General features: G+C 38.3%; 2 protein-coding genes across 10 annotated transcripts in view; both read right to left on the bottom strand.

Moving 5' to 3' along the window:
* Window positions 1–415: 415 nt before the first annotated feature.
* The window catches only part of LOC129659031 (RUN domain-containing protein 3B), a 191,787-nt gene continuing 170,422 nt past the window's right edge, over window positions 416–21,780 (bottom strand). For all 9 annotated transcript variants that reach the window (XM_055590036.1, XM_055590037.1, XM_055590038.1 and 6 more), the window contains 2 exons: window positions 19,666–19,787; window positions 416–2,838 (listed from right to left, as the gene is read on the bottom strand). In XM_055590036.1, coding sequence (XP_055446011.1) covers window positions 2,693–2,838; window positions 19,666–19,787 — 268 coding nt within the window. In that variant the 3' untranslated portion in view covers window positions 416–2,692. The remainder of the gene's footprint in view (window positions 2,839–19,665; window positions 19,788–21,780) is intronic.
* On the bottom strand, window positions 10,440–11,964 carry LOC129659033 (calmodulin-1-like). Its single transcript, XM_055590040.1, has one exon. The coding sequence runs from the start codon at window positions 11,771–11,773 to the stop codon at window positions 11,324–11,326; it is 450 nt and encodes a 149-aa protein (XP_055446015.1). The 5' UTR covers window positions 11,774–11,964; the 3' UTR covers window positions 10,440–11,323.

Genomic DNA, 21,780 nt, shown 5'->3' with positions numbered 1-21,780 from the left:
ACCACTTGAAAACTTGTATGTACACCTAATAAAGATGACTTAAAACCAACTTAGTCTACTTGGATGTTTAAGGTTCCTATCAGTCACAGTTAATAGTAGTTTGCATTTGGTACTTACCGCTTCAGAACTTTCAATTTTATTTAATGTTGACTTTATCCTGATGCCATCACATAGGTGCTGAGAGGATGGTGGTGGGTCCATTTTACACGTCAGTGAGTGAATGTTGTCAATTTTAAAGCATATTATGTCATTTTTTTAGAAAATAAAAATTTGAAACAAAATGAAGAGTTCTCCAAAATAATTTTCATATTAGTATTTGAAGTGTTAATATACACTTACCAAATTTGTTGAAACAAAACTTCAGTGTATACCTTGAATCAAATAACATTTGTCAAAGAAAAAATAAGACTACTACTTCATGGTACAAAATGTTTAATATACATGCAACAAGTATCGTACATCAAGGCAACGAAATACACATGGGAATAGGAGCATGTAGCTCAGCATTCTGTTTAGGGGAGGGTGCGTGAACAATGAACACTGCTGAAGATCGAGACACACCTCATGCAAACACTAACAAACTATCTCTATAACTAGTGGGAAATGAACTGTGTAGAAACCTGAAGTCACATTAGCAGATCAAGTTTATACCAAGAGCTCCAAGAAAGGAGGAAAAGTCACTGTCCTCAGATGTCATGTTTCAGTCTGCGTTCAGCAGCGTGTTAAGAGGCACAAGATTCTGTACACATTAGAACAAATCCGAAAATTCTGATCAATTATGGAATCCTGTATTTCCTTTCTATATTATAAAAATGTATGGAAAATGTAACAGTGATTTTCTTTAATTACTAAAGGATAATGTCGTTTGAGAGTGGACCATGAATGAAAGCATTGAAATAGTCTGACTTGTTAGGAAAGCAGTAGCAACAGTGCTTAAGGCTAAAAGCCTAAAATTTTCAAAGGTCCCCCCACCCCATCCTTAATCGTCTCTCATTCGCTCCTCCCAAGGTTTCCAGTAACCCTGTTTTAACCTTCCTTCCATTCCCCATGCTGAATTACAAATTGCTATAGATACATCATTCACAATAAGGTATACAGAATTAAGACTAGATTGATGGTACCATTTCTCAAGAATATTTGCATTACTACAAATACCAAAGACTTAAGCTAAAGGAAGAAAGCTCTGAGTATGTTCTGATACATCTAAATAACTTAAGGGCTTCCAGGTCTTCTTTGTCCTTGAAATGACATTGTTCGAACTATCTTAACACATGACTAGCCTTATTACTGTTTATTATCTTAAATTCTGAATAATGAGAGTCAAGTATTGCAGAGAACCACCACACTCCCACATTTCTAATACAAAGAATGACTGTGGTAAGTGCTGCTTTTCTCTCAATATTTTAGGAGGAATGTCCTTTCAATAGTCAAAGTTACTAAGTTTGAATGTAATGTTTTATTAACAAATAAAACATAGCATACAAAGTCCCAGGTAAGTATTGTAGTAGCCTCTTCATGTAAACAATGTATAAAACATCTTTGGCACAATTGACCATGTTTTCCTCATCTTACTCTAGAAAATACACTTCATACATTTCCTTTTTCAATATGGTGGAATTTGGGGGAGACCAAATGTACAATTGTTTCAAAATTTGCAAAAATTTAAAAGAGCTCAGAGATTTTTAAGAAAACTAATTTTTAACTAGTAATTTTTAAGGTCAGTTTTAAAATGAGATTATGGCATGATTAATGACAGAAGCTGTTAAAGCACGTAAGACACAATTCATTCCTGCACACGAGAGAAAAACAGCACTGGGTGTCAGACATGCTGTTCAGTATGGTGATGAGCCCACTGATCCTTATTTTAAAACTTCTCAAATCCTTAAATGAACTTGAAATCTTTCCTGATAAAATTGTTTTCAACATCTGTTCTACATTTTTAAGTTTTTCCAATTTATGGGACATAAATGTGATCAATTTTAAAATTGGTAAACTTTAAAGGAAATTTTGGAAAACAAAATGTTATTCATTTTACCTAAATAGCCTAAAATACTGTAAAATATTTTCCTTGTGACCCGAACAAATTTAGTAACTGCCTAAAGGCATGTCCTACAAAATTTATAAAATGCTGAATGGAATGTTAGGTTGATGCTAAATGGTAACTGTTACAGACAAACTGAATAAATTGCTGTGAAACCGCAGCTGAAAACCTTTCTCCTCACTTCAAAGACAAGGCATTTAAACATCAGAACCTGGGAAGGAGTTCATGAAATATGAAATAAGTCATTTTTAGAAAATGTAATCATTGAATAAGACAGCAAAAGAAAATACTTAAATATCTAGAATAAAACCTTGAACTCAGTCTCTGGCAACTATAATACATTTAAATATATGAAAATCAGCTGAATAATAAATATGTACAATTTGCAATGGATTATTAGAGGATATCTGAAAGTTTTTTAAGCCTATTTTTAAACTTCAGTGACAAATATAATCATTTTAAAATGAAAAATGGCAGCATTTTTTTTTCACCCAGAAGTTTACATGGAGTGGACTGAATTCTCTAATACAAGCAACAGAATTCCAGACATGTCCCAGAACAACATAAAATTCCAAAGATTTTCCCAGCAGTCAAACTTACGTATATGGACTATTTGCAACATAAAAACTTCTGGCTTTTACATACAATTTTTCAGGATGGAGTCAGACCTGGACTTGTCATCTCTGTTGTAGGACTTGCAAGGTAGTCATTCGATTTTAGGCTTGTTAGAGATTTGTAACTTGCCACTGACGTTAGAGACCCACAGAGGCCAAGTAATGAGGGAGTATCTTCTTTACCTGAAAATCAGGATAAGATAACAAATATTTAATTGCTCTTGAAGCTTGATACTAGTAAGATCCTAAAACCATTAAACTTTACATACTGTATAAAACAGTGTAAAATCAAATGTGTATGTTGACGTTTGATCTTCCAGTAGTTTCAATGCTGCCCCTTATAGAAACATTACAGTGGGATTATTTGTGATTCTTTTAAGGTTCTAGATATGGAAGCTTGAGATATTCTGGAACAAAAATGGAATTTACCTTTTTGGGGGAGAATATGTACTCTTGCCTGGAAAATCCCATGGACGGAGGAGCCTGGTGGGCTGCAGTCCATGGGGTCGCTAAGAGTCAGACACGACTGAGCGACTTCACTTTCGCTTTTCACTTTCATGCATTGGAGAAGGAAATGGCAACCCACTCCAGTGTTTTTGCCTGGAGAATCCCAGGGACGGGGGAGCCTGGTGGGCTGCCGTCTATGGGGTCGCACAGAGTCGGACACAACTGAAGCGACTTAGCAGCAGCAGCAGCATAGTCATATTCAATTAGTAAAGAATAACAAAAAACTATAGCAACAATACAAGTGCCCAGGTGACAGAAATACAGGAAGTCCGTATGTGGGTAAAGGTAAAGTAAAGTGATGCAGAAGCAGCAGAACTGCTTCAGTTGAGTTGGAGGCTGGACCTAGGGAACCTCTGTCCACTGACTGAATAACTGAATAAACTTATTCAGCATCTACTCTGCACCAGGAATACCTGCTAGAAGTCAGCTGGCCCCTGAAGGAGGAGTGGCAGAGCTCTGTGTCCATGCCTGGGGAAAACATGTTCTTTCCCGAGCAGAACAAGTTTCAACCCCCACTGTGCACACGCTTGCTCTAAAAGGCCGGCCTAAGGCTGTAAAAGGCTAAGAAGGTGAAAATCAGTTTTCCAGAGAAGATGGAAAGCTTAGGCTTTACTCACGTGGTTACAGAAATGTAAACTGACCCAGATGTCAGAGGTTTCTGAATATCATGCATTGTTTCAAACAGCCCCTCTGCAGTGCCTTCACTGTCATGCTATACGATCATTGTGGGGCACTCGCCTTCATTAAAAAATCACAGACTGAGAAAGGACATGGAGTTTTTTGTGGTCGTCGTCATATTCCCAGTGCTAGCACACAGGAGACCAACGTTACATAATTACATAATGAATGATTCAGTAAGAACTCTGCTGGGACATGAAACAATGCCTGTGTTCTTTACAGCCATGTGACCTGGGGAAAGGCATCTTCTCTGAGCCTGCTTGTTCCTTTGTAAAATGAGAACAGACACCAAAAGATGACTATGTTCACTTCATGGTTTCGCTGACTAATAAAATATAGGAAGATACAACACTGTTAGGAAAACATGGAAGAATAATTGTTACATTCGGGTTTTAAATGTTATCATATTTTGATGAAGGACTTCCCTGGTGGCTCAGATAGTAAAGCATCTGCCTACAATGCAGGAGACCCAGGTTCAATCCCTGAGTTGGGAAGATCGTTTGGAGAAGGAAATGGCACCCCACCCACTCCAGTACTCTTGCCTGGAAAATCCCATGGATGGAGGAGCGTGGTAGGCTACAGTCCATGGGGTCGCAAGAGTCGGACACGACTGAGCGACTTCACTTTATTTTGATGATAACGTTTGTTATCATCAAAAGATACAGATGCTCCTTTTAAGGTCTAAGCTTACAGACCTATTTCAGGCCATTTAGAGTTCTTGCTAAATGCTCCAGAAACTCAAATGCTTGAATGGTTTCTCCCAAATTCCTAATTTATCATTGACCTATAATATTTCAAAGAGATTTACTGCTAATTACATACACACACACAAAGCTACAATTCAGTGGCATTAATTACATTCACACTATGTACAACCATCACTAACCACGATTTCAAAACCTTTTCATCATGCCAAACAAAAACTCCCTACCTCTTTAAACAGTAACTTTCCTTTCTCCCCTTGCCCTCAGTCTCTGGAAACCTCTAACCTACTTTCTGTGAATTTGCCCTTCCTAGAGTCATTCTTAAAAGTGGAATCATACAGCATTTGCCCTTTTGTGTCTGGCTTATTTCACTTAATGTAATTTTTTTTTTCAAGGCCCATGCATGTGGCATGTATTCCTTTTCCATGGCTCAGTAACATTCCATGGTGTGTACATATATGAAATTTTGTTACTCCATTCATCTGTATGGACATCTGGGTTGTTTCCACCTATTGACTACTGAAAATAATTCTGCTGTGAACACTGGCATCCAAGTATCTGTTTGAGTCCTATTTTCAATTCTTTGAGCGTATATACTTAGATTACACATATTTTTAAAACATATAAGCCAGAAAGAAAAACACCAATACAGTATACTAACACATATATATGGAATTTAGAAAGATGGTAACAATAACCCTGTGTATGAGACAGCAAAAGAGACACTGATATATAGAACAGTCTTATGGACTCTGTGAGAGAGGGAGAGGGTGGGAAGATTTGGGAGAATGGCATTGAAACATGTAAAATATCATGTATGAAACGAGTTGCCAGCCCAGGTTTGATGCACGATACTGGATGCTTGGGGCTGGTGCACTGGGATGACCCAGAGGGATGGAATGGGGAGGGAGGAGGGAGGAGGGTTCAGGATGGGGAACACATGTATACCTGTGGTGGATTCATTTTGATATTTGGCAAAACTAATACAGTTATGTAAAATTTAAAAATAAAATAAAAAAAAAGAAATAGTAAAAGAAACACATCTAATATGGGCAAATGTGCAGAGTCTGTTCAGAGAATCATTGTCCAAACCACTATGGCTAAGGGAAATAAATACATCCTTTCTTGGGTTAAAAAAAAAAAAACACATATAGATTATAACACAGTAATTGCAAAGACTAAAAGTCTAACATACACACTGGAATAATATGCAGGTGTAAAAGAGAATGAGAAAGATCTCTATAATTTCCAGGATATAGTATGTAGTGGAAAAAGCAAAGCACATAAATGTGATCTTTTATATTGAGGAACATGAATTTATTTTAATTTGCATATGTTTTTAAAGAACAATAGATAATTAAACTAATAAGATAGTTACTTATGATATAGAAGTTAGCAGAGTTGAGATGAACTTTAAGCATAGTACTCTGACTCTAGGATATATTCACAAGATAATTAAAAATGAATCTTAATCTATTTTACTTACCCTATTTTAGTAATAGAGACAATATTACTTTGAAATTAGAACAAATAATAAGGAAAAGCAAATAATCATGTTCCTATAAACTAGGGACCAATATTTTCCTCAAGAAAGATATAAAAATACAAAATCAAGTACATGGAAACCTTTTATGTATGAATTACAAAGTAAAATAAATTTAAGGTATATTTTTCTTTTATGGAATTTAGAAAGATGGTAACGATAACCCTGTATGTGAGACAGCAAAAGAGACAAAGATGTATAGAAGAGTCTTTTGGACTCTGTGGGAGAGGGAGTGGGTGGGATGATTTGGGAGAATAGCATTGAAACATGTATAATATCATATATGAAACGAATCGCCAGTCCAAATTCGATGCATGATACTGGTTGCTTGGGGCTGGTGCACTGGGATGACCCAGAGAGATGGTACAGGGAGGGAGGTGGGAGGGGGGTTCGGGATGGGGAACCTGTGTACACCTGGGGCGGATTCATGTTGATGTATGGCAAAACCAATACAATATTGTAAGTAATTAACCTCCAATTAAAATAAATTTATATTAAAAAAAATAAAATTATAAATGCATTTATTAAAAAAAAAACCAAACTTCCTAGCTTGCTAGTGAAGAGGCTAGAAACAGTGACCAGTCCAGTCATAACAGATACCTGTATGGCCCAGATTATGTTCTCCGGTATAATTTTCTAGTGTAAACAGGACTTCTTGGAGAAACAGCTGATCCTGGGTATGGGCATGAAATGTACCAAAGAAACTCAGAACATCTTGTTTTCCACAAAGCAAGGAAGCTGTGGCAGACTACCGGGATGTCAAAAGGAACTGTCTTTTAAAGGGTCTCTCAGTGTGCAAAAAGGTCAGTGACCTCCTAATGCGTGTACTAAAAAAGATGCATTATTTATACTGTATTCTTCCCGATGAAATTAAAAGACGCTTGCTCCCTGGAAGAAAAGTTATGACCAACCTAGACAGCATATTGAAAAGCAGAGACATCACTTTGCCAACAAAGGTCCGTCTAGTCAAGGCTATGGTTTTTCCAGTAGTCATGTATGGATATGAGAGTTGGAGTATAAAGAAAGCTGAGCACAGAAGAATTGATGCTTTTGAACTGTGGTGTTGGAGAAGACTTTTGAGAATCCCTTGGACAGCAAAGACATCCAAACAGTCCATCCTAAAGGAAATCAGTCCTGAATATTCATTGGAAGGACTGATGCTGAAGCTGAAACTCCAATACTTTGGCCACCTGATGCAAAGAGCTAACTCACTGGAAAAGACCCTGATGCTGGAAAAGACTGAAGGCGGGAGAAGGGGACAACAGAGGATGAGATGGTTGGATGGCATCACCAACTCAAAGAACATGAGTTTGAGTAAACTCGGAGTTGGTGATGGACGGGGAGGCCTGGCATGCTGCAGTCCATGGGGTCGCAAAGAGTTGGAGACGACTGAGCAACTGAACTGAACTGACTGATTCTTCCCAAATATGTGTAACCAGAATACACTAAGAATGAACGACTAGAGAAATCTAAATTGTCAGGGATTTAACAAAACAATTGGCTCGGTGCATAAAATACATAAATTTCAAATGAGAGAAAAAGTTGGGGGGAGGGGCACGGTGCTCTGCTAGATGAAAGGACACCAAAGAGATTGAAAACTAAATGCTCTCTGTGATCCTTGACTGGATCAAAAAAAAAGCAATGAACAATCAGAAAATTAAACATTTCCAGTTACAATAGCATCTAAAAAAGTAAAATACTTAGGAATAAACTTAAGCAAAAGTATGAAAGTATGTACACTGACAACTACACACTAGTGCTGTAAGAAAGCTGAAATAAAGGGGAAAACATCCCTTATTCTGATGGATTGGAAGGTAATATTGTTAAGATGGCAGTGTTTCCCTAATTGATCTAAAAATTCAATGTAATCCCCATCAAAATTCTAACTGCCTTTTTTTAGAAATGACAAGTTGATTCTAAAATTCATATGGGGGCTTCCCTGGTGGTCCAGTGGTAAAGAATCTGCCTGCCAATTCTGGAGACATGGGTTCGACCCCTCCTCCAGGAAGATCCCACGAAATGACTGAGCCCATGCACCACAACTACTGAGCCTGAGCTCTAGAGCTTGGGAAACACAACTACTGGAGCCTGAGTGCCCTAGAGCCCGTGGTCCACAACGAGAGAAGCACTGCAGTGAGAAGCCCGAGCACTGCAACTCGGCAGTACCCCCACTCACCCAAACTAGAGAAAGCCTGCACGCAGCAATCAAGACCCAGTAGGGTCAAAAATAAATAAGTGAGAACAAATTATATGTGAAATAAAGTCATAGGAAATGCAAAGGATCCCAAACTGAAACAATCTTAAAAAAGAACAAATTTGTAGGACTCGCATGTCCTGATTTCAAGCTTACTGCAAAGCTACAGTAATTTAAGGCAGTGTCATATGGACTAAGGATGATGTGGCACCTTCACAGACACACAGACCATCAGAAAAGAACTGAGAATCCAGAAATGAACACACACACGTACGGGTAATGGATTTCAACAAGAGTTCTAGGACCATTCAGTGAGGGAAAGAAGAGTCTCTTCAACAAATGGTCCAGGGACAACTGACTACATACAAAAAGAATGAGATTGGAACCTTAGTTCCCACCATATACAAAAATACATATACCTTGGATACATATACCTATACTTAAAACATATACCTATACTTAATACATATACCTTGAATTAGGCAGCATTTTCTTAGATGTGACACCAAACAAAAACACAAGCAACCCAAAGAAAAACTAGATAAATTGGACTTTGTCAAAATCGACAACTTTATAACTTAAGGAACATTAGCAAGAAAGTGAAAACACACACCTCAGAAAGGGAGAAAATACTTGCAATTTGTATTATCTGATACGGGTCTACAATCCAAAATAAACATAAAGAACTATCACAACTCAACAATAAAAAGACAATGCAATTTTCAAATGGTCAAAGGATCTGAGTAGACATTTCTCTGAAGGTGATATACAAATGGCCAATAAGCACATGAAAGAAAAAATGTTCAACATTATTATGCATCAGCGCAGTCCATGTCAAAATCATAAAATTCCACATCATACCTATTAGATGGCTATTTCAAAAGACAGACAATAAATAGTGTTGGTATGGGTGAGGATAAAATGAAACCCTCCCTGCTGGTGAGACTGTAAAATGCAACTGTCTGTTCAAAAAAAAAAAACCATAAGTTTGGCAGCTCCTCAAATGGTTAAACATATGATACAGCCAATTCTGTTCTTAGTTATATACCCAAGAGAAAAACGTAAGTTCATTCAAAAACTTGTACATGAATGTTCACAGCAGCAGCCTTCATCAAAGCCCCAAAGTGGAAACAACCCAAATGCTCAAATGGCGAACGCACACACTGGTGCAGCCGTACAATGGAATGCCACGTGAGCATAAAAGGAAACGAAGCAACTGATGGATGCTGCGGCGCGGAAGAACTGTGAAAACACGTTAAGTCAAAAAACCAGGCCCCAAAGAAGCTACACTTTGTATGATTTCATTTTATGAAATGTTCAGAACAGAAAAATTCAAAGAGAAGATAGGTTAGTAGTCACCAGGAGGAGGGGGAAGGAGGAATGGGGACTGAACCCCAGTGGGTACAGCAGGGCTCCTCTACTAGGTGATGGCCATGTTCTGAAATTAGACAGCGGTGATGGTTACACAACGCTGAATATGCCAAATACCACTGAAGTGTATGCTTTAATATGGTGAGTTTAAAAATTTTGTTTTATAAAATGATGGATTTTATGTTATAAGAATTAAAATGAAACAGGTTTTTTTTTAAGTCTAAAGAACTTTTAAAATAAAAGTGCTAAGAAATATGGACAAATGTGTTAGTTTAATTGTTGGCATTCTCTTTTTTTCAGGGTTTTTATTTTTTTTGGTTAGACTTGATGCAATATGTAGCTGTTAGCATAACATCAGTCACATATGAAAGGCTTAACACATGCTTCCTAAAAAAAAGACAACTTTTCAAACTTCCTATCAACAACTGTGGTGCATTTTAACTTATAAAAATTTTTAAAAATGTAAATAATCAGTAGGAATGTAGAATTTCCTTTTGTTTTATACCTCTTTACTATAGCATTCATTAAAATAAATCCTTGAGGAATGTAGGGGCCTATATAAAGGCATAAAAGGTTTTTCTGTTTGAATCAAATTTTAGAATACAAGCACATAATTCTTTTCTTCAAGTAATAAGTAACAAATCTCTATTTCTTAAGACTTGTCATATACAGATGTTAATACTTTTAACTAAAAATGTGAAAAATATGTAAAAGTAATGGTCATTTACAGTTCTATCATTAAATTCACCACTTCAAACAATACATTTGATGTATTTAATTTCCAGTATTTGTTTTTGTTTTTGTTTTTTAAGTTAATGGTCTTTTTATTGGGAAAAAAAAAAAAAAAGACTAGCATTTACAACTTGGAATGGACGTAAATTGTAAATTTCTTGAACAGCAATGTTGATGGTTGTGCTGAAGTCCACAGCCACAGCCTACTCTGCCGGCTCCAAGTCATGGTTCGGAAGGTTTTAAAAACAGAGTCCAAAGATGCTCCCTTGATAAAAGTTTCTTTTTAAAAATTTGTATGAATGGTGATAGCCTGACACCCATTCCACTCAGCACAACGCGGACAACGCCGCAGACGCAGACGGGTGCACCGCCAGCTTGTCACGGTTGCCAGGGGGCGGTAGAGAGGCCCGCCCTGCAGCAGGGGCGCTCCGCCTGGACAGTTACCCACACGGCATCCTGAGGCGAACCAATTTTAAATGCCTCTTCTCAGTAAACCGGCTACAATTTACACTAACAATTTGAACTAGAACCCCTCTGAGTAGGTTTTGAATTTTTTTCACTTTTTCATTTTTAATACAAATGCCTGACTGTGCTCAATTGTCAAGCTGCATGCATGAAAAACTGGCCAGCCCAAACAGTGTTATTAATCATGAGCAGATGGACCTGCCAGGAGTCCACTAAGTGCTTCCTTATCGTTAAGGTAGGACAAGTATTTATATCGGAAAACTGATGTGTAGCTTGATCTTTAGGGGACAGGACCACCAACCAATACATGCAGATTGTGTGTGTGTGGACAGAAGGTACTTTTGACATTCAGTTTTGCTATATAGAAACAGAATGAGTAAATGAACTTTTTTTTTTTTTTTTTTGCAAGAGGTAAGTAAAAGATTCAATTTGATTCTTCTAGGGGGGGGCGGGAAAGGAGTTGAAAGTAGGTCTTCATTTTGCAGTCATCATCTGTACGAATTCTTCGTAGTTGACTTGCCCGTCTCCATCGATGTCTGCTTCTCTGATCATCTCATCTACTTCCTCATCTGTTAGTTTCTCTCCCAGGTTTGTCATGACGTGGCGGAGCTCTGCGGCGCTGATGTAACCGTTGCTATCCTTATCAAAGACTCGGAATGCCTCGGGGATTTCTTCTTCACTGTCGGTGTCTTTCATTTTTCTAGCCATCATAGTCAAAAATTCTGGGAAGTCAATGGTGCCATTACCATCAGCGTCCACCTCGTTGATCATGTCCTGCAATTCGGCTTCTGTTGGGTTCTGGCCCAACGACCTCATGACGGTTCCAAGTTCCTTGGCTGTGATGGTGCCATCACCATCTTTCTCAAACAGGGAGAAAGCTTCCTTGAATTCAGCAATCTGCTCTTCGGTCAGCTGATCAGCCATGGTGCGAGTGAGGCAGGGAGGCCGAGAGAGCGAGGGTGGCCGCGCCGGGGCCGGGATCGCAGGGCGCCTCCGCTACAGCTGCTGCCGGGGTCCCGTGTGCGCTTAGCGCTGTGCCGCCGCCGACCGCCGCCGCCGCCAACTGCGCTAACGGCTCCGCACCCGCCAGGCTCCCAGCACCGCCGCCGCGCCCAGTATTTGTTTTTAGAAGGGAAAAACATCTATTATGTTTGTAAAAATGACATATTCATTATAAAAATTTAATCAATGCAGTAAAGCACAAAAGAAATTTTAATGAACTTACCATCCAGCTTACATTCAACAAGAAAAGTAGGTATAAAGTACATTATAAAATTGGGATGATGTCATGAAAGTCTTTAAATTAAATTTTTTTCATTTTTACTGTGATGCAATGTAAGAAACAGCCAGGAAAAGAAATGCTGAACTTCCAAGACATTTTTTTTCCTGAAGAGTCAGTATTTTTCAAAAGAGTAATCTATGTTGAGAAAGCATTAAAATGTATAGCTACCCATCAAGTTTGAGTGTTTTATAACATGTATCAATTCTAGAATTATCTATTGAACTCTTAAAATTCAACAGTTTAAAAAAAAAAGGAATTCAAGTCGAGAATAGACTAAGACAGGAAGAGATATTTCACTGGAGGATACTGATGGCAAATAAGTTCACAAAAATGAACGTCACTTGCCATCATGCATGCTCAGTGGCTCAGCTGTATCTGACTCTTTGTGACCCCATGGACTTTAGCCCAGGAGGCTCCTCTGTCCACGTAATTTCCCAGGCAAGAATACTGTAGTGGGTTGCCATTTCCTCCTCTAGGGGATCTTCTTGACCCAGGAATCGAACCCATGTCTCCTGAGTCTTCCTTCATTGGGAGGCAGATTCTTTACCACTGAGCCACCTGGGAAGCCCATCAGGGAAATGCAGATTAAACCCATGGTGAGATAGTACTGCATACCTATAACAACGGCTAAAATGAAAAGCTGTGACAACGCCGAAAGATGGCAAGGATGTGGACAAATGGATTGCTCATACACTGCTGGTGGGAATACAAAATGGAACAGGCACTCTGAAGAATAGTTGGGCAGATTCTTAAAAACCTAAACATGCAACTACCATACAACCTAGCAGCTGTACTCCTAGGTATTTATCCCAGAGAAATTAAGACTTAGGCTCACACAAAAACCTGTAAATTAAGGTTCATAGCAGCTTAGTCCATTTCAGCTGCTATACCAGAAATATCATAAACTGGGTGGCTTATAAACAACAGAAATTTGTTTCTCATGGTTCTGGAAACTAGGAAATCCAAGATCAAGGTCACTGCAAATTCGGTCTCTGATTATGGTCTGTCTCCTGGTTTCTAGACAGTAGCCTTCTCACTCTGTCCTAACAAGACTAAAGGGGGAAAGGAGCTCTCTGGGGTCTCTCTTTAAGGGCACTAATCCCATTCACGAAGCCTCCATCCTCATACTTAATCATCTCCCAATGCCCACATTCTAATATCCTCATACTAGACATTTGGTTTCGACAGATGAATCTAGGGGAACACAAATGTTCAGTCAACGGTAGCAGCTTTACAGTCCTCAAGTGTAAACCAACCCAAACGTCTCTCAATGACTGGTTTCAAAACAAAACAAAAATGATATAGCACATCCATACCATGGAATATTCTTAGCAATAAAAAAAGCAAAAATAAAAATTCAAAAAGCAATAAAAAAATAGACACATAACAACTGGGACAGATCTCAGGGGAATTATGCTGAGTGAAAAAATCCAATCCAAAGAGTCCATGTACTATCTTAATATGCTTCATGATTTTATTATACAATATTATTCATAATTTCATGACAAATTATAGTAACAGAGAACAGATTAGTGCTTGCTGTGGGTTAGGGAAGGGGCAGAGGCAAGGCATGGCTGGGAGGGAGGTGGGTATGGTTATAAAGGGCGCATAAGGGATCCCTTATGTGAAGGAATTGTCCATGTCTGAACGGTGGTGTGTATACATGGACCGACACATGTAAAATGGCATAAACTAAAAACACACACGACTGAGTACATGTAAATCTGAGTGAAATCAGTGGATTATACTGTGATATTGTACAGTTTTGTAAGATGTTGCCCAGGAGGAAAACTGAGTGAAGGGTATATGGAGATCTCTGTATTATATATTAAGCTGCATGTGAATCTACAATTACTTCAAAATAAAAAGTTAAATTTTAAAAAGGGGGTAGCTAGAGAAATTCTTCAAAGTGATAAGCATTCAGGGAAAAGTATAGAATGTAAACAAGTATTAAGTGGACAGAATAACCTTGGACATACATAGTTTTGTGCTACTTAAGTATATCTCCAGGATAAATTTACTGGATTAGAAAATAAAAGCATATGCAGGATTGTGTCAACTTCACATTAACTTGGAGAAAACTCGAAAGTATTTCTTTCCATTCACTTGAGTCTGCTTTTGTATTTCTTAAAAATGGTTAGAGCTCTCCTTAGATAGGAAAAAACTAAATAAGAAATGTACAATGCCTAAATATTTTATCTTCCTGCTATTTAAATAGTTTTTCTTTTTCCCTACTAACAGAGTCACTGGTTATTTGTACCACATGTGAAGGCTACTGATTTCTGTATAATTTTATATCCTGTTACTTTAGAAGACTTTGTTTTTTAAACTTTGCAGTTTATTTTTGAGTTTTGTATTTCTGGTTGTGCTGGGCCTCTGTTGCTGCACACAGGTTTTCTCTAGTTGCAGCGAGCAGGGGCTACTCTGTTACAGAGCACAGGCTCGAGGAATGCAGGCTTCAGGAGCCTGCAGCTGTGGGCGCGGTAGTTGTGGCACGCGGGCTTAGTTCCTCTGTGGCTTGTGGGATCTTCCCGGAGTAGGGATAGAACCTGTGTCCCCTGAAGGTGGATTAACCACAGAGAAGCTCCAAGACTTTTTTTTATTGTCTAAATTAGTGTTATTTATCTGTGCTTCCCATGTTCATGCTATAAACTCTAATATCCAGTTCTCATGTCCCTAGAAGTTTCTTCTTTAAATGTATTGGCTAAACCTCCAGTATAATGTTAAATAGTGGTAGAAACAATGGGTATCTCAGCATTTCCCCATTAAAATGCTGGTTTTAGGACAGACACACACACACATATACATATTCATGTAAGGTAAGTATTACTTAGGTCTTCTGTCTTGAATGTTTATTACGTAAGTGTTGAATTCTGCCCAGGGTTTTCTGGCATCTGTGGATGATAAATCTTTTCCATCTCAGATCTATTAATATGGTGTATCATATTAATAGATTTCCTAATACTGAATCAATCTTATGTTTCTGATCATGGTGTATCATTTCTTTATGTGGTGCTAGATTCTGTTCACTAATACATTATTTAAAACTTTTATATCAATATCTATAAGTGGTATTGACCTATCATTTTTTTTATTTTTTATACTGTATTTATCAGGTTAAACTTATTCCCTTAATTTTTATTTGTTTTCCTCCCTTTATGATTGAATTATCTGGGTCTCTAAGGTTTCTTCATTTATTAAGTAAATATCTTTTCTATCCTGTATCTCATTAACTTGTGATTTTATCTTTATTATTTTATTCTTTATGCTTTTTTATTTACTTTTTGGTTCTTTTTCTAGTTTTAGGGGCTGGGAAAACTCATTTATTTTCTTTCCTTTTTCAGTTCAGTTGCTCAGTCATGTTCGACTCTTTGCGACCCCATGAACCGCAGCAAGCCAGGCCTCCTTGTCCATCACCAACTCCAGGAGTCCACCCAAACCCATGTCCATTGAGTTGGTGATGCCATCCAACCATCTCATCCTCTGTCGTCCCTTTCTCCTCCTGCCCTCAATCTTTCCCAGCATCAGGGTCTTTTCAAATGAGTCAGCTCTTCGCATCAGGTGGCCAAAGTACTGGAGTTTCAGCTTCAGCATCAGTCCTTCCAATGAACACCCAAGACTGATTTTTAGGATGGACTGGTTGGATCTCCTTGCAGTCCAAGGGACTCTCAAGAGTCTTCTCCAACACCACAGTTCAAAAGCATCGATTCTTCTGCGCTCAGCTTTCTTTATAGTCCAACTCTCACATCCATACAAGACCACTGGAAAAACCATAGCCTTGACTAGATGGACCTTTGTGGACAAAGTAACATCTCTGCTTTTTAATATGCTGTCTAGGTTGGTCATAGACAAGTAAATCTCACAAAGTCTGCTATGCAGAGTCTGCATTGGCATTTTTTAGAAATTCGTAATTTCAACTTTCACCCAAGAGTTGTTCAATAGATGGTTTATTTATCCCCAGGTGAAAGGCCCCTTTAAATAAAAAAATTAACAAATTCTATGATTCTTTTGCATTTTGATCAGAGTACTACCAGTAATGTATGTATGTCCATCAGGGATACTGGCCTGTCATTTTCTTTTCTGTGTGATATCTTTGTCTGGTTTTGGTATCAGGGTGATGCTGATCTCATCGAGTTCAGAACTGTCCCTTCCTCTGCAGTTTTTTGGAATAGTTTCAGAAGGAGAGATGGTGACTCTTCTCTAAATGTTTGGTAGAATTCACCTGTGAAGCCATCTGGTCCTGACTTTGGTTTGCTGGAAGTTTTTAAATTATTGATTTGATTTTATTACTGGTAATGCATCAGTTCGTATTTTCTATTTCTTCCTGGTTCTGCCTTGGGAGATTGTACAGTGAGGACTTTGTCCATTTTTTTCCTTGCTCATCCATTTTACTAGCTTTCGTAATCTATTATGATCCTTTGCATTTCTGTGGTGTCAGCTATAACTTCTCCTTTTCCATTTCTGATTTTATGGATTTGGGTCTCATCTTTTTTTTCTTGATGAGTCTGCTGCTGCTGCAGCTAAGTCGCTTCAGTTGTGTCCAACTCTGTGTGACCCCATAGACGGCAGCCCACCAGGCTCCCCCGTCCCTGGGATTCTCCAGTTGCCATTTCCTTCTCCACTTGATGAGTCTAGCTGAAGGTTTATCAGTTTTGTTTATCTTTTCAAAGCACTACCTTGAATTCTTAAAACCAGTACAGTATTCTTTAGGGTAATTAGGTTCACAGAGAAACTGAGCGTGAAGATACAGAGATTGTTCACATGCCTCCTACCCCCTCACATGCACAGGCTCCCACTATTAACCTCCCCCACTAGAGTGCACGTTGTTACAATGGAGGAACCTACACGAACACATAATCATCACCCAGAGTCCACAGTTTATAGCAGGGTTCACTCCTAATACTGACCATTCTATGGGCTGCACAATGGATAATGACACGTATCTACCATTTTAGTATCACTGGAGCCATTTCATGGCCCTAAAAATCCTGTATGTGCCACCCATTCATTCCTCCCTCCTCCTCCACTCATTTCTGTTTTTTTCCTTAACAAATTTTACTTTATTATTATTATTGGCCACACCACACAGCATGCAGGATCTTAGTTCCCTGACAAGGGATCAAACTCCACACTCCCAGCAGTGGAGGAGCAGAGTCTTTATCACTGGACCACTAGGGAAGTCTCATGTGTTTTAATAGTATAAAAATATTCATTATTAATATCATCTTCCTAATATGAAAATGCCTAAAATTAGAAATCATATTAAAAGTTTGAATAAATGTATTTTTATATGAAAAATCATCATAAAGAAATCCACTCACAGTATTCATTAGGTTTTTTAAACATATACATACTCTAAATAATGACAGTTTACTCTTTTCCATCGACATTAGTGCCACTAAGACACTCTAATATGCTACTGTTATTGCTCACATTATCAAAGAAAGATACGTTTGTATTTAATATACACTGTTTACTAAACTAGTAAAACAGACTAAGGCCCTTTGAGAACATGTCAACAACTATCTTAAAAGAAACAGGAAATTCATTTTATCACAATTTTCCCATTGCCTGAGACTTCTGGTTAACTGAATTTTTACTTTATACTATTAGTAATTTGTTCCTCACAGTCTATGACACTTATTTATTATATATACTTATTCTATCGATTAATATTTAATGACTGTCTATAATTCATCAGACTCTAGCAATATACTGGTGAAAATATGGATAAGATACCCCACTCTCATGTGTGGTGAAAGCATTTGTCACCCAGCTGTGTCTGACTTTTTTGACCCCATGGACTGTAGCCCGCCAGGCTCCTCTGTCCATGGAATTCTGCAGGCAAGAATACTGGAGTGGGTTACCATACCCTTCTCCAAGGAATCTTCCCAACCCAGGGATTGAACCCAGGTCTCCCACATTGCAGGCGGATTCTTCACTGTCAGAGCCACCAGGAAGCTACCCTTGTAAGCTTACATCTTAGTGGGGAGTTTCAGACAAGAATCATAACGTAATGCATGGCAATATGTACAGTGAAGTGCCCGGGATGGGGTGGACATGGAGTCAGGTGGTGAATCAAGGTACGACAGCCAATGAAAACTACTTTAAGGAGCTGGTATTTGTCCAGAGACCTGATAAAGAAGTTGCCATGGAAAGACTTTAAGAAAGGAGTTTCAGGGCAGTGGGCAAAGGAAGTGTAAAGATAGCTGAGGCAGAAACCAGCCTGGAGGGACAGTCTGGAGGTCAGTTTGCTATGGTGCAGAGAACAAACCAACGAACTGATACAAAGCAGACGCTGGCAAGGACCGGATCATGAGGAAGCCACGAAAAGCAGTTTGGATTTGACTCTGACTGGCACTGAGAGCAGTTACAGAATTTCAAGGCAGGTGGCAAATAGATTCTGATTTATGTTTTTAATGATTACTGATCACTAAATGGAGAATGGATTGAGAGGAGGGCAGGAATGAGAGAGGAAAGCAGTCCATCCCAGAGGCTTGATTCAGGTGGCCCAGACCACAGTAGTAGTGATGGAGAGGCTGAATCAACACATGCAGCATGCGTTGCATGGGAAGCGGACAGAACTTGCTAACAAACTGGCTTGCAGTTGGAGGGCAAAGAGCAGCATCTAGGATAACGCCTGTGGTGGTGTCATTTACTGCAACAAAGATGACAGAGAAGAGAGGAGGCACAGAAGAAAACAGTTCCTCCGAAGTAAGGAACTGTTTGTCTTTCCCTAGACCTCACACACATCACCAAGTGTGGAACTGAGAAGAGCAGAGCAAAAATATGTGAGCATCAGATTATTCCAGCACCAGCTATCCAATCCAAAGTGTTAGAGTCACACACCTAGCCTATACTTGGGGGGTGGGAGTGGGAAAGGAGAGAATTTTGAACCAGCTAGTCTACTGAAGTTTAAAAGCAAGCAGACTGTGTCTCAGAAACTGAAATGTGATCATACGATTGAAAGTGGCCTCAAAAGTTATGAAACTGGATCAACATGTTGTTGTTCATGAAGATGCAACTCAATGGAAAGAGGGGTACTTAGAACACAGCTGAAAGCAGGAACAGGAAAGAAGACTCTTCTATGTTTATTCCCCAAGTTTTTCAGCATATTCAGAAAATGAAGTACCAAAAGGAACTCAAGAATGAGTTCAAAAACTGCTGAGAAGTTTAACAGGGTGAAGACAGAGGACTGATGTCAACAATATGGCAGCAGTTGATCACCTTCATAAATGCATTTTGGTAAGTAGCAGAGACTCAAAAGCCAAATTGGAAAAAAAAAGCCAAATTGGGGAAAAAAGCCAAATTGGAATGGGTAAAAAAGAACACAGGAAGTGAGGAGATAAAGGTTAACAGCTACAGAATATCTTTTGAGAAGTTTAGCTTTACAAACGCATGAGATAAAAACAAGAGTTGACCCTTTTAAATCATAATGGCAGCTTAGCTTCACAGAAATGTCACTATTATTCTTTAGAAATTAAAATATGTACAGTGCAGGAAATCATAATTTTCAAACAGATTTTTTTCTTACCTTCACTGATTAAATTTAATGTGCCTTGTTTTCCATCTCCTTCTTGTGACTGACCTGGATCCAGTGAAGTCTGAGAAAGGCTAACCTCAGCTGATAACTGGTCAAGGCTCTGATAACTTTTTCTGTAAGACAAAGGTGAAATACTACTTTAACTTCTTCCCACAATAAAAAAATTTCTAGAGATATTTTTTAATGGTTTTCTCCAATTTACTGAATTTCAGGTTCATTTCTCCCCATCTGCCCCCAAAACATCTGTATCATGGCAATAGAAACTGTTGTATCTTTCCCTCCGCCCTCTTTGGAGGTTGTTAAATCCACTAAAACAGGAAAAGAGAAACAACCTGTCAAACAAATTCAGTTCCTTACATCAATTTTTGATGATCAAGTTAGTAAAGAAATAGGCACCTCTGGTCATTATCAATTGTCAAAGGTGCAGAAAGCCTCAAGTCTCTCAATACACAAATGAAACTGAAAGTGACCTAACTTTTGTTGTGAGGACTGTGTCTCCTAAGCACAATACCTTGGGACTGTTACAGATGATTTTTACATAAAAATAACCAATTATTGTCATCAATTCCTGTCACTGAGAAATTTAAAAAACGTTGGGTAGTAAAATACCTGTGTGTTAATATACCTTCAAGATGATTAACCTCCTTCCATCACCTGTTGACAACTGGGAGCCCATTTTCTTTTTTTTTTAATGTATTTATATTTAATTGAAGGATAATTGCTTTACAGTATTGTGTTGGTTTCTGCCAAACATCAACATGAATGAGCCCATTTTCTATTAAACAAATTCACTGGAAATAAATTATAACAGATGAAAATTCAGTTATGAATGGAAAGTTAATGAATGTAAATGTTCAAATCCTCCTCATATTTGTTTTGTCAACGTAAAACCAACTCAAAGAGATATATGCAGCTATGATATTACTGACATTTCAGGTATGTGACAAAATTCAGTATTATTTCTAAATATAAATGATCCAGAAAGAGGAACACATTTTTCAGGTTCAACATTTATTTCCAAAGGTAGTCAAACCCCATCTAATTTCCTAGAAGTGTTATAATAATATTGTAGAAAATATATATAATCTTAGTGATCTATTACATAGCTCTTCTCTATTCATACATACAAGAGGAGGCTCACAGATTTAGCTGGTTTGTGTGTATTAAGTATGAGGGGGATATAACTGGCACCCATTTGTTTTATCCTTTAAGAAATGAGGTGAAGGATGAGGTGATAGAATAGCTTCCTAGCTTACAATGTGAGCACTTTCTCACTTTATACAGTGATGACTTTTCAAATGTTGAGAGTATAAAAGTTCTTACTCATAATTTTAAATAGCAAGATAGTCTCTGTAGGAAACTTCAGAGATAATTATAACAGATAACACACATATATAACATGTAACAAAAAATGATACCCAGAAAGAAAAACACCAATACAGTATACTAACGCATATATATGGAATTTAGAAAGAAGGTAACGATAACCCTGTATGCAAGACAGCAAAAGAGACACAGATGTACTGAACAGTCTTTTGGACTCTGTGGAAGAGGGCGAGGGCAGGATGATGTGGGAGAATGGCATTGAAACATGTAAAATATAATATGTGAAATGAATCGCCAGTCTAGGTTTGATGCATGATACAGGGTGCTTGGGGCTGGTGCACTGAGATGACCCAGAGGGATGGTATGGGGAAGGAGGTGGGGGGGGGGTGTTCAGGATAGGGAACACTTGTACACTCATGGAGGATTCAAATCAATGTATGGCAAAACCAATACAATAAAGTAAAATAAATAAATTACTTAAAAAAATGATACCCAATATTTATACAGCACTTATCAAATGCTAGGTGCTGTTCTACATGTACATATATATTAATTTCCTTAATGCTCATGGCTACCAGAAGAGGTTGGAATTATTATCATCCCCACTTTACAGAAGAGGACTGGGACACAGGAGATGAGATTTGCACCTGGTAGCCTGGCTCTAATTCTCTCCCCATAATTACTACACTATCTCCTCTCTAGTCTAAGAAGAAAAGACTCAGCTTCCTATTAGAAGCTCTTCTTAAACAGCAGCTCAGTTCGCTAAGACAGATCATGGAA

This window comes from Bubalus kerabau, chromosome 8 (assembly GCF_029407905.1).
Source record: "Bubalus kerabau isolate K-KA32 ecotype Philippines breed swamp buffalo chromosome 8, PCC_UOA_SB_1v2, whole genome shotgun sequence".
Classification (NCBI taxonomy): domain Eukaryota; kingdom Metazoa; phylum Chordata; class Mammalia; order Artiodactyla; family Bovidae; genus Bubalus; species Bubalus kerabau.
This window is presented reverse-complemented; position numbering and strand designations above follow the sequence as displayed.

Excerpts from the sequence above, each read along its gene's own strand:
- LOC129659033 (XM_055590040.1), bottom strand. The coding sequence starts at position 11,773 with ATGGCTGATCAGCTGACCGAAGAGCAGATTGCTGAATTCAAGGAAGCT.